Here is a 12,619-nt window from a genome sequence, read left to right on the forward strand (position 1 = left end):
GAGCCACACCGCTCTGGGACCGCAACGATCCTGCCACTGCTACAATCCAGTCCTTCTTCTCAGAAGTGCGTAGTGTGTTTGAGGAGCCAGCCCGGGCCTCCTCAGCCGAGACTGCTTTGCTGAACCTCGTCCAAGGGTGTTCTTCCGTAGGCAAATACGCCATCCAGTTTCGTACCCTCGCCTCAGAGCTATCCTGGAACAATGAGGCCCTCTGCGTGACCTTCAAGAAAGGCTTATCCAGTAACATCAAAGATGTCCTGGCCGCACGAGAAATTCCTGCAAATTTGTCTGTACTTATCCATTTGGCCACCCGCATCGACATGCGTTTCTCTGAAAGACGCCAGGAACTTCGACAGGAAAAGGAACTTGTTCGCACCAGGCGATTTCTCTCCCCGGCTCCTCTCTTCCAAAGTCCTTTGCAATCTGTTCCTGTGCCTTCCGCCGAGGAGGCTATGCAAGTGGATCGGTCCCACCGCCTGAAGACCGCGTTCAATATAAGAGATGGACATTTCGAATATCTAGTTATGCCCTTTGGGCTCTGCAACGCCCCTGCAGTCTTCCAGGACTTCGTTAATGAGATATTTCGGGACTTATTATATACCTGTGTTGTGGTTTACCTGGACGACATCTTGATTTTTTCCTCTAACTTGGAGGAACACCGTCGTCATGTCCGTCTTGTGCTCCAAAGACTTCGTGAAAACCATGTGTATGCTAAAATTGAAAAATGTCTCTTTGAATGCAACAGTCTTCCTTTCCTTGGTTACCTAGTCTCTGGCCAAGGGCTTGAAATGGATCCAGATGAACTGTCAGCGGTTTTGGATTGGCCACGCCCTTCTGGACTCCGCGCTATCCAACACTTCCTGGGATTTGCCAACTATTACCGACAGTTTATTCCCCATTTCTCCACCATTGTGGCCCCTATTGTGGCCCTGACCAGGAAAAATGCTAATCCTAAGTCCTGGCCTCCTCAAGCAGATGAGGCCTTCAATCGTCTCAAAACTGCCTTCGCTTCTGCACCAGTGCTGTCCAGACCTGATCCGGCAGAAAATAATTACTCCATTGGAGATCGTGAACTTCTGGCCATCAAGTTAGCACTTGAGGAGTGGAGGCTTCTATTGGGGGGTTCCAAACACCCCATTGTCATTTACACTGACCACAAGAATCTCTCGTACCTCCAGTCTGCTCAGCATCTGAATCCTCGCCAGGCTAGATGGTCGTTGTTTTTTGCCCGCTTTAACTTCGAGATACACTTTCGTCCCGCAGACGAAAATGTCAGAGCTGACGCCCTTTCTCGTTCCTCTGATGCCACCGAATCTGAAGCCCCTCTGCAGCATATCGTACCGCCTGAGTGCCTGGTCTCCTCTGCTCCAGCCTCACTGGGACAAACCCCCCCTGGAAAGACTTTTGTTCCTCCACGCCTTTGCCTCAAGATCCTCAAATGGGGGCATTCCTCTCACCTAGCTGGCCATGCTGGCATTAAAAAGTCCATCCAGCTCATTTCCCGTTTGTATTGGTGGCCTACACTAGAGGGTGACGTTACTGATTTCGTTCGGGCCTGTACTATTTGTGCTCGGGATAAAACCCCTCGCCAGAAGTCTGCTGGACTCCTCCTTCCTTTGCCCGTCCCTGAGCAACCATGGTCCCAAATTGCCATGGATTTCATTACTGATCTGCCCGTATCCCATGGTAACACCGTCATCAGGGTGGTCGTTGATCATTTTTCCAAAATGGCACACTTCATTCCACTTCCAGGTCTTCCTTCTGTGCCAAAGTTGGCGAAGCAATTTTTTCAGAATATTTTTCGCCTTCACGGGCTTCCCACGCATATCGTCTCGGATAGATGTGTTCAATTTGTGTCGAAATTTTGGAGAGCTCTCTGTAACCAATTAAAAATCTAATTAAATTTCTCGTCCTCCTATCACCCCCAATCCAACGGACAAGTAGAGAGAGTAAAACAGATTCTTGGTGACTACTTTCGACATTTTGTCTCCTCCCGCCAAGACGATTGGGTCGACTTTCTGCCCTGGGCTGAATTCTCGTACAATTTCAAAAATTCGGAATCCTCTGCCAAATCCCCATTCTTTGTGGTGTACGGCCGTCACCCTCTGCCCCCCCTCCCCATTCCCACTTCTTCTGGACTTCCTGCTGTAGATGAAGTAACCCGGGATTTCTCTGTTATCTGGAAGGAGACTCAGAAGTCGCTCCTACAGGCCTCGTCTCGTATGAAGAGACATGCAGATAAGAAGAGAAGAACTCCTCCTGTCTTCGCTCCTGGGGACAAAGTGTGGCTCTCTGCCAAATATATCCGGTTTCGTGTTCCTAGCTACAAGCCGGGTCCACGTTACCTTGGACCATTTAAAGTCAAGAGTCAAATCAATTCTGTCTCCTACAAACTTCTTCTTCCTCCTTCTCTTCGTATTCCTAACTCCTTTCATGGTTTCCCTTCTCAAACCTCTTGTTCTTAACCGCTTTTCCCCCAAGGTCCCCGCTCCTGCTCCTGTCTCTGGCTCCTCTAATGTCTTCACGGTAAAAGAAATCCTCGCCTCCAAGGTAGTCAGAGGTAAAAAAAAAAATTCTCGTTGACTGGGAGAATTGTGGCCCCGAAGAGAGGTCTTGGGAGCCCGAGGACAATATCCTCGACAAGGAACTCATCCATAGGTTCCTGGGCTCCAAAAATAGGGGGAGACCAAAGGGGGGGGGGGTACTGTTATGCCAAGCGCTCCGGGTCCCTGCTCCTCCCCGGAGCGCTCGCGGCGTTCGTTTCTGTGCAGCGCCCCGGTCAGACCTGCTGACCGGGAGCGCTGCACTGGTGTCACCTGCGGGGATGCGATCCGCGTAGCGAGACGCGCCCGCCCACGGGTCGCATCCCAATCTCCTCACCTGCCCCGTCCTCTGGCTGTTCAGTCCCGGCACGCGCTGCCCCGCTCTCTAGGGTGCGCGCGTGCCGGTTCTCTGAAATTTAAAGGGCCAGTGCGCCATTAATTGGTGCCTGGTCCAATCAGTACCTGCACCTGTGCTATGTATATATAAACCCACTTCCCCTTCCTGTCCTTGCCGGATCTTGTTGCCTTGTACCCTGTGAAAGCGTTTAGTGTGTTCCCAAGCCTGTGTACCCAGACCTCCTGCTGTTGCCCCTGACTACGTCTCTTGCTGCCTGCCCTGACCTTCTGCTACGTCCGACCTTGCTCTTGCCTTGTCCCTGTGTACCGCGCCTGTCTCTGCTGTTAGCTGTGGTTGAGTCGCTATCGGGTGGAACGACCTGGGGGTTAACTGCCGCTGCAAGTCCATCCCGCTTTGCGGCGGGCTCTGGTGAAAACCAGTAACCCCTTAGACTCCGTTCCCCTGGTACGGCCCACGCCATCACCCCATTGACACAGAGGATCCACCACCAGTGTCCTCCGCTGCATACCGGATCCTGACATAGGTACTGTGTTCTTTTATTTGTAGGCCTCATTTGTTGTTGTTTTCGGTAAACAGTTGAATAATGTGCTTTACCAAAAAGTTCTAACTTGGTCTTATCTGTCCACAAGACGTTTTGCCAGAAGGATTTTGGCTTACTCAAGTTCATTTTGGCAAAATGTAGTCTTGCTTTTTTATGTCTCTGTGTCAGCATTGGGGTCCTCCTGGGTCTCCTGCAATAACGTTTCATTTCATTTAAATGTTGATGGATAGTTTGCGCTGGCTCTGATGCTTTCTTTGCCTGCAGGACAGCTTGAACATCTTTGGAACTTGTTTGGGGCTGCTTATCCACCATCCAGACTATTCTGCATTGACACCTTTCATCAATTTTCTCTTCTGTCCACGCCCAGGGAGATTAGCTACAGTGCCCTGGGTTGCAAACTTCTTGATAATGTTGCGCACTGTGGACAAAGGCAAATATAGATCTCTGGAGATGGACTTGTAACCTTGAGATTGTTGATATTTTACCACAAATTTGGTTCTCATCTCCTCTTTCTGTTGTCCATGCTTAGTGTAGAACACACAGACACACAATGCAAAGACTAAGTGAACTTCTCTCCTTTTTATCAGCTTTCAGGTGGGATTTTTATATTGCCCACACCTGTTACTTGCCCCAGGTGAGTTTCATGGAGCATCACATGCTTGAAACAATCTTATTTATCCACAATTTTGAAAGGGTGCCAATCATTTTGTACAGTCCTTTTTTGGAGTTTGGTGTGACATTATGTCCAATTTGCTTTTTTTTCCTCCCTTTTTTGTTTAGTTCCAATACACACAAAGGGAATAACATGTGTATAGCAAACTATGTGTTACTGCAATACTTTTCTGTGAGAAATACTTAATTTTCTTGAAAAATGTCATTGGTGCCGACATTTACGGCCATGACTGTATATCCTGTCCTCAGGTGGGACTGAGTCGTGATGAAGATATTGTAAGCTGAAAATAAAAGGGGACGTGGCTTTGTGGGACTGGGTGTGATTTGCAAGCCAGACCGATGCACAAAAAAGGTAGATAATAAAAGGGGTAGGGGTTAAAATGTGGTTGTGTCTTTGTGAGATGGGGTGTGGCTTGCAAGCCGGCCTGACACATTCACCAGGAGATGCAGAGCGGAGCTTGTGGAGTAAGGTACTGGAAGTCCCATATACTTGCATGGGACTAGAAGCAAAAACCCATCTTTTATATAAGGTTGTGGGTACTATGTGTACCAGGTATTATTGAAATATCTCCAGTAGTACGGAAGTTATGTGGGAACATACATTTCCCATTGATTTGCATGGGACTTTAAACAAAAACCCTGACCCTCACAAATGGGGATAGTTAAGGGTTAAATTAACTATCCTATATTTTAAGTGGACATATAAGTAACATGTGACCAAGTATTATCGAAATATCTCCAGCCGTTTGGAAGTTATGCAGTAACATATATTTCCCATTGACTTGTATGGGACTTTAAACAAAAACCCCAACCCTGGCAAATGGGGGTGAGTAAGGGTTAAATCACCTATCCTATGTTTGTTGTTGACATATAAGTAACATGTGTGCAAAGTTTCATGTTGATATCTTTAGCCGTTTGGACGTGATGCTGGAACATACACACACACACACACACACACACACACATATACACACACATATATACATACATACACACACACACACACACACACACACATATACACACACATATATACATACATACATACATACACACACACACACACACACACACACATACACACATATACATACATACACACATAAGCACATTCAGGGAGATTTATCAAAACCAGCGCAGAGGAAAAGTTGACTAGTTGCCCATGGCAACCAATCAGATCGTGCCTTTCATTTTTTAGAGGACTCTTAATAAATGAGAGAAGCCATCTGATTGGTTGCTATGGGCAACTGGTCAACTTTTCCTTTGCACAGGTTTTGATAAATCTCCCAAATTAAGTTTTATATATATATAGATATCAAAGCATCTTCACAATACAAAATAAAAATTTGAAAGATAATTTTAATTCTAAGAGTTACCATTAACCCTATGAATAAGAACTATGCTTGAAATGTGTCCCTGCCCAGACCCTGACCTGTGTTGTGGGGATGCTACCATAAGGATTATTATAGAAATGTCATCACTGGTTTAATCATGTGAAACATATAGATTATGTGCATTTCAAAAAATTTCAACCCATAGCAGAACACATACATACATTTCCAGGGCCAGATTAAGGCTGCCTGGAAGACGGACAGTACCCCCACATTAGGTTGGCAGTACAGTTCCCCCACATTAGGTTGGCAGTACAGTTCCCCCACATTAGGTGCAGTACAGTTCCCCCACATTAGGTGCAGTACAGTTCTCCCACCTTAGGTTGGCAGCATAGTTCCACCCATATTAGGTACAGTACAGTTCCCCCACATTAGGTTGGCAGTACAGTTCCCCCACATTAGGTTGGCAGTACAGTTACCCCACATTAGGTGCAGTACAGTTCCCCCACATAAGGTTGGCATTACAGTTCCCCCACATTAGGTTGGCAGTAAAGTTCCTCCACATTAGGTGCAGTACAGTTCCCCCACATTAGGTGCAGTACAGTTTCCCCACATTAGGTGCAGTACAGTTCTCCCACATTAGGTGCAGTACAATTCCCCCACATTAGGTGCAGCATAGTTCCCCACATTAGGTGCAGTATAGTTCCCCATATTAGGTGCAGTATAGTTCCTCACAGATATACATCCTTCAGCCATATACAGTGTATGTCTGGAGGCTGAAAGCCTGTTTACTGCCCCACTTCAGTGTTCTGACCACCGATCCACCGGTCCGGGGACCCCAGTCACGATCTACTGCTATGGCCTATAGCAGTAGGTCCCGGGACCGAAGAAGCGGAGGTCGGAACACTGAAGATGACATGCCATTGGTGACTTACCATGCGCGCACGTCCTCCTCGATGCTCCACTCTGCTCCGCTTTTCTCCTATGGGCACACGCACGGGACGTCAGTGACATTTTTGCGTGTGTGGTGGCGGATGAGAGGATACTGTCTTGTGGGGATGTAGGGTAGTTAGGGTGTTGCTGTTCAGGATAGTTAAGGGCGCTGTTAACCCTTGTCACTCGTGACGAAAGGGTGAGGGTTAAATGCTGTGTTTCTTAATAGGCCTGTTGCCACCCTTCCCAAGAGCAAAAGGTGATGCAGAAATAAAGGATTGTCCACAACCGCTGTTAACTGAAAACTTGCAGGAACTTTTACTGATGAATTTCTGTACATGTAATAATAGTAACAGTTCAGATAACAGAGTCTCTTTATATATAGATTGAGCAGCGATTGACAGTTGGTTGGGATCAGATAAGCCCAAATTTAGCTTCTTAAGGATTGTATAGCAGAGATCCGCTTGATTTAGGGGAGTATTTAGGTCCAGTGATCTTGCGATGAGTAGCGGGGAATTGCTTAGTCTATCCGCTAGGTTAGAGGCCTAGGCCGCAAGGCTTTGGTCTAGTAAGTAGGCTTGTAAGCTGCGGAGGTCCTACCTCTTCCAGAGTCAGCAACCCAAGAGAGGGATCAAGATGGCGCGGGTCCCTTATATGAGCAGGGGCCGGCCGTTTTGGAATGGTCCGTAACGACTGTCACTCACTGTTACAGTGCATTGTGGGTGAACACGTCACAGGAACCTCCAAAGGTCCTGTAGCAAAACCATAGAGTTCTAACCTATTCACGTGACCCGCAGGTCCTGCTACGCTCCGAACAGGTAGATAACTAAATATGTACATATTTATACTTATATTAATATTAAATAGAACTGCTATATAGTCATTGACTAAGTGTGAGGTGACAAGGGGAAAATACAAAAGAGGGACCCCGATGTCCTAGGGACTCTGACTATGGGGACCTCTATATAGGTAACGTATACAATACAGTACCGGGACACCACACGTGCGCTACCTCCCGGCGGCCCCTGCGTTTTTAAAGTTAATGCGGGGGCTGCCTCAGAGGGGTAACCGCCGGGACATCCTTGTGTCCTGAAATTTTTTTTCGGGACACAGGGATGTCCCGAATGTGACAGGGGCCCCCTACGGGGACGGGGCCCGGAGCAGGAGCTCCATGAGCGCCAATGATGATTAATCGGCCCTGTACATTTCCCCTGTCCTAATATGGTGGACTAGGATTGAAGTGTATGTAGGGGTGCTCCTTAAAGGAAGGCTTTTGCCCCAGGTCGCACCCTACACTTTCTAAGGACAGAACCTTGGCAGAGATACGGCCCATCCCTTCAAATTGTATTCCAATCTATGGAGGGTGTAGGAGACCGTAATACTTATTTATCATAGACTATCCACCATCACATGGAGTTTTGTAACCCTTTAAACTTAAAGAGAAACCCAGTACATGAAGGATGCAGTGAATGAGGCCCATTATTCCATTAAAATCCACAATACAATTGGCGCATCATAAGTCACGCGTATCATACAGTATGACTAAGGGTGGTGGTGGTACACACCCGATACGTGTTTCTACATTGTCCGTGTCGCAGGTAAGACTTCACCTGGATGACCTTTATCTGCAACCAACACCAGCAGGGCCTGATGGGTTTCCATCTTTAACCCTTTCCAGGGGCAGAAGGTGTGGTTGCAATGGAGCCCATAAGGTCCCTCTTCTCTATAGGAGAGGACCAGTGTAATAAAGCATTATAGTCGGGGGGTCTTTAACAGTTTTTGTACTGGGGCTCAGGATCTGATCCTTTCCCATGATTCCAAGATTTCTATTCCCATATCCAACTTCCATTGGGTATGTGTAATGTGTCAACCTGCGGACCTCCAGATGTTGCAAAACTACAACTCCCAGCATGCACGGACAGCCGTTGGCTGTCCGTGCATGCTGGGAGTTGTAGTTTTGCAACATCTGGAGGTCCGTAGGTTGAAGACGGCTCAGCTTGTCATTGTGTCACCCCTGTGGATACAAGCATGCATCATGTCACCGCCCTCCCCTCTCCCTGTCTGCAGATTGTCCTGTAGTGATGGATTATGGCAGGATCATGAGGCGGCCAGCTGGTGGCGCTGCTGCGTCCGTTCCTTCTGCAGCTGAGCCTCGCCTGCATCCGGAGGGCAGCAGACAAGAGCGAGCTTCGTCACCAGCCAGACCCAGGTACATTGCAGTGACACAGGGGAGCAGGGCGCTGCCAGGACTGCCAAGCAGGTGGTGAAGGGCAGCCGAGCATCCTGCACCGGAGCAGACAAGCAGCCTCCCTGGCAGGGCGCACCCGGAGCTGTCCGCAGCGGCGGTGGTGCTGAAGGCGCAGCATCCAGGGCGGAGGCCGCAGCTGCAGGAGAGCCATCACCCGGAGACCTGGAGGCGCCGCGCAGAGACCCCTCCGACCTGTCACCTGCAAGGACGGAGCAAGGCAGAGTGGCCACCCCTGAGCAGGCAGGGGACGGCTCCCCGAAGAACGTGAAGCTCAAGGGGAAAACCTCCCCCAAAGGCGGGGATGGCGCCCAGTCATCGGCGGGGAAGAGCCCCAAGAAGCAGAGCGGGGCCGGGGGGTACTGGAAGGAGGGCTGTCTGCAGACCGAGCTCATGCAGTTCCACCTGAAGAAGGGCCTAGCCGCGGCCGGCAATAAGGGCAATGGAGCAGAGGGGGCGCCCCAGGAGCAGCAGGCGGCCGCCGCAGAGGCATCCCGGGCAGCGGAGCAGCTGCAGGACGAAGTGGACAAGCTGAGGGAGGAGAACGACAGCCTGAAGGTGAGGAGCTGCCTATGGCTGCCATTGTCTGGGCGGCCGGTGATGTCATCGGGCCTGGTGGCTGCAGAAAAGGCCTGTCCTGTCTGATCGCTGCCCACCACGCTCTGTGCACACGAAGAGTATGCCCATGTATGTGCCATGTCATGGTGATGCCACAGGTAAATCCATTGCATGATGTTTACTCAGGTATCACTGAAAACTAATGGGCCCAAAAGGGTTAAACCACTAAACTCCTGTACACTACAGCTGTATACGGTGCCATCCGCTATGACTACTACACAGTGTACAGTATGGGGTAAGTAACCATGAACCTCCATGTCAACTCTAACCATTTCTCCCTTCCCCCATATTAATATCATCAGCACGAGATAGAAGAGATGAGGACGGAGATGGATGAGATGAGAGACACCTTCTTCGAGGAGGACGCATGCCAGCTGCAGGAAATGCGCCATGAATTGGAGAGAGCCAATAAAAACTGTAGGATCCTACAATACCGCCTACGGAAAGCGGAACGCAAAAGGCTCCGCTACGCTCAGACCGGGGAGATAGATGGGGAGCTGCTGCGCAGCCTGGAGCAAGACTTGAAGGTGAGATCTAATAAATACACAGTATTGTTCAATGTTATCTGCCATTGCATAATATAGAGCAGTGTTTGCCAACCAGTGTGTCTCCAGCTGTTGCAAAACTGCAACTCCCAGCATGCCCAGACAGTCTCCATTTGTCTCCAGCCTCCAGTTTGGAGTGTAAAGTTTCAAATAAATATGTACTGTATGTGTGTTGTGCACTGTATGTAAAATATAGCAAAAGCTCTCTGCATAAACCTATTATTTATAAGCTGTTTAGGGATAGTATTCTATTCTGTTATGTGTGTTATGTATAATGACCCCCCCCGACCTACGATGGCCCCGACATACAATCATTTCAACATGCGATGGTCTCTCAGAGGGCATTGCATGTTGAATGCAGCATCAACATACGCTGCTTTTGTATGTCGGGGCCATCGCAAAAATGGCTATCCGGCAGCGCTGACTGCTTCAGCTGCCACCAGATAGCCGTTTACGGTGCCCCGTGTGGTCCGCTGACGATCACTTACCTGTCTTCGGGGCTCCGGCGCATTCCTCTTCGGGATCCCCTGCATCGTCGGCGCTCTCCATCATTGTCATCACGTTGCTGTGAACGCCGTCCCCTCATCCAATAGGAGCGGCGTGCATAGCGACGTGATGGCGGCGACGTGGGAGCGAGGATGCCCGGGAAGCAGAGGCCTTGCCGGAGCGTCGGGGACACCCCGGGGACGCGGCGACAACGATGGACGGCGACATCCAGGGCAGCAGTGATGAGCGGTGACGGTCCAGAGCGGTGGGGACACGTGAGTATAACCTCCAATACCAGTGGTCTTCAACCTGCGGACCTCCAGATGTTGCAAAACTACAACTCCCAGCATGCCCGGACAGCCGTTGGCTGTCCGGCATGCTGGGTATTGTAGTTTTGCAACATCTGGAGGTCCGCAGGTTGTAGACCACTGTCCTATACTTTACATTGCACTGATCCTTAAACATACGATGGTTCCAACAAACGATGGTCCATGTGGAACGGATTACCATCGTATGTTGAGGGACCACTGTACTCTGTGTGTTTAGTTTTTTTTTATTGTATTTGTAGCAATAAGGTGGAATTAGTTTCCCTCAGTTTCATCATCTGACTTATTACTTTGAGTTCTATAGGATTTGTGGTGATGTAGATTGTAAATATAAACTGATACAATGGATCCATTTGGTTTTATGATGAATATAGTAATTGAATTAGTAGGAAAAAAAACATTGTGCAGCAGATTAGGAACTAAACATTATTATACCATGAAGGGTAAGATTATGTGAAATAGTAACTGAAGACTATGTTAGAAATAGTATTGATCCTTGAGTTTACGAGTTGAGGAAATGTAGAGTAAAAGAATTTCACCAGAATCGAACAACACATCAGTAGGTATAGCACGTTGACATGTCCACTGCTGGGTTTAAGAAGTCTGAGTGACAACCAGTATTGATGGGCACATTAAGATTCTTCTTCAAGGACCATCAAATGGCACATCTGACTAGTAACAATTATTTCCACTGTTCAAATATATCACGTGACAGAGCAGAGATCGGTCACATTTTCTTATCAATATGTTGCTATGCATTTTTTATTTCGGAGTATAGCTGACATGGAAACAGAAGTTTTTTTTAAAAAGATGTTAGACATATAATACTTCAAAGTAGGGATCGACCAATATCGATTTTTTTGGGCCGATACCGATAATCTGTGGACTTTCAGGCCAATAGCCGATAACTTATACCGATATTCCGGTATAAGTTATCGGCTATCTCTCCACCCCCCCGGCCCCGAAGAAGCCGCTGCAGCTCATTGATTTAAATCGCTTTAAATCAATGAACTGCAGCGTCTTTTGCGGGGCCAGAGACCGCCGCCGCCCGCTTCTCTCCCCCTGCCTGTCCTGGGGTCCTCCTGAGTCCAACCACTGCTGCTGCCCCCGCCTATCCTCTGGCCGGAGACCGCCGCCGCCCGCTTCTCTTCCCCTGTCGGTCCTTAGTCCAACCACCGCCGCTGCCCCATTGCCTCCCCCATCCCAGGTTTTATAATTACCTGTTCCCAGGGCCTGGGAGCCGCGCTACTTCTGGCTCCGGCGGCGGCCCGAACTGTCACTGTGCGCACTGACGGTGACGTCGCGTTGAGGATGTCACACATCATTGCGCAGCGCACAACAATAACGCAGGATGCCGCAGGAGCCAGAAGTAGCACGGACCCCGGGAACAGGTAATTATAAAACCGGGGATGGGCGAGGCAATGGGGCAGCGGCGGCGGTCTCTGGCCGGGGCAGTGCGGTGGTTGGGGGGGTTTTGCCCAAAATAGTGAATATCGGCCAAACCGATAATCGGTCGATCTCTGCTTCAAAGGTATAGTGGCACTATAGCAACAAAATAATCAGGATCACTGGGCTGCGGTACCTCTATCACAGTGGGAGACCGAAGTCCTAAATGTGCGGGTCTGGCAGTGCTGGGAACCAGAAAGAACTAAATCACTAAATACATATAGCATAGAAGAGACATGGTTACCTGCACTCACCGCTAGGCTTCAGCCAGCCGACTCGGCTACAACTGCTTTGTACGAGGTCGGAAGAAGCGCACACAGCCCAAAACCGCAGGCAGTCGCCTCTGATCACCCTGCTTCGTGTCTGGAACCAGTGACGTCCGTGTGAGTAGTTGTAGCGGTCCGTGTGAGTAGTTGTAGCGGAGTTGTAGGCTGTCAGGGCATGCTGGGAGTTGTAGTTTTACAGCAGTTGGAGGCACACTGGTTGGGAAACACTGCTATAGGTCCTCTTTTATTGCAAGTAAATCATCATCCAGTATTACAGTTAGGATTGGATAATCTGGCATCCATCAAGTT

General features: G+C 49.0%; 2 protein-coding genes across 8 annotated transcripts in view; one reads left to right on the top strand and one right to left on the bottom strand.

Moving 5' to 3' along the window:
• Positions 1 to 12,619, bottom strand: part of ECHDC1 (ethylmalonyl-CoA decarboxylase 1) — a 102,137-nt gene that overhangs the window by 88,848 nt on the left and 670 nt on the right. Inside the window, exon 1 of one of the 4 annotated variants that reach the window (XM_056566499.1) lies at positions 6,381 to 7,209. The exons of 2 other annotated variants lie outside the window; for them this stretch is intronic. In XM_056566499.1, coding sequence (XP_056422474.1) covers positions 6,381 to 6,459 — 79 coding nt within the window. In that variant the 5' untranslated portion in view covers positions 6,460 to 7,209. Of the gene's footprint in view, positions 1 to 6,380; positions 7,210 to 12,619 lie in introns of those variants that run through there. One more of the 4 variants, XM_056566498.1, reaches the window with a different exon arrangement.
• SOGA3 (SOGA family member 3) overlaps positions 8,547 to 12,619 on the top strand; it is a 91,107-nt gene continuing 87,034 nt past the window's right edge. The window contains exons 1-2 of one of the 4 annotated variants that reach the window (XM_056566494.1): positions 8,547 to 9,181; positions 9,544 to 9,768. In XM_056566494.1, the coding sequence (XP_056422469.1) occupies positions 9,017 to 9,181; positions 9,544 to 9,768 (390 nt within the window). In that variant the 5' untranslated portion in view covers positions 8,547 to 9,016. The other 3 variants (XM_056566493.1, XM_056566495.1, XM_056566492.1) reach the window with 3 other exon arrangements.

The sequence above is a fragment of the Hyla sarda genome, chromosome 3 (assembly GCF_029499605.1).
Source record: "Hyla sarda isolate aHylSar1 chromosome 3, aHylSar1.hap1, whole genome shotgun sequence".
NCBI lineage: Eukaryota > Metazoa > Chordata > Amphibia > Anura > Hylidae > Hyla > Hyla sarda.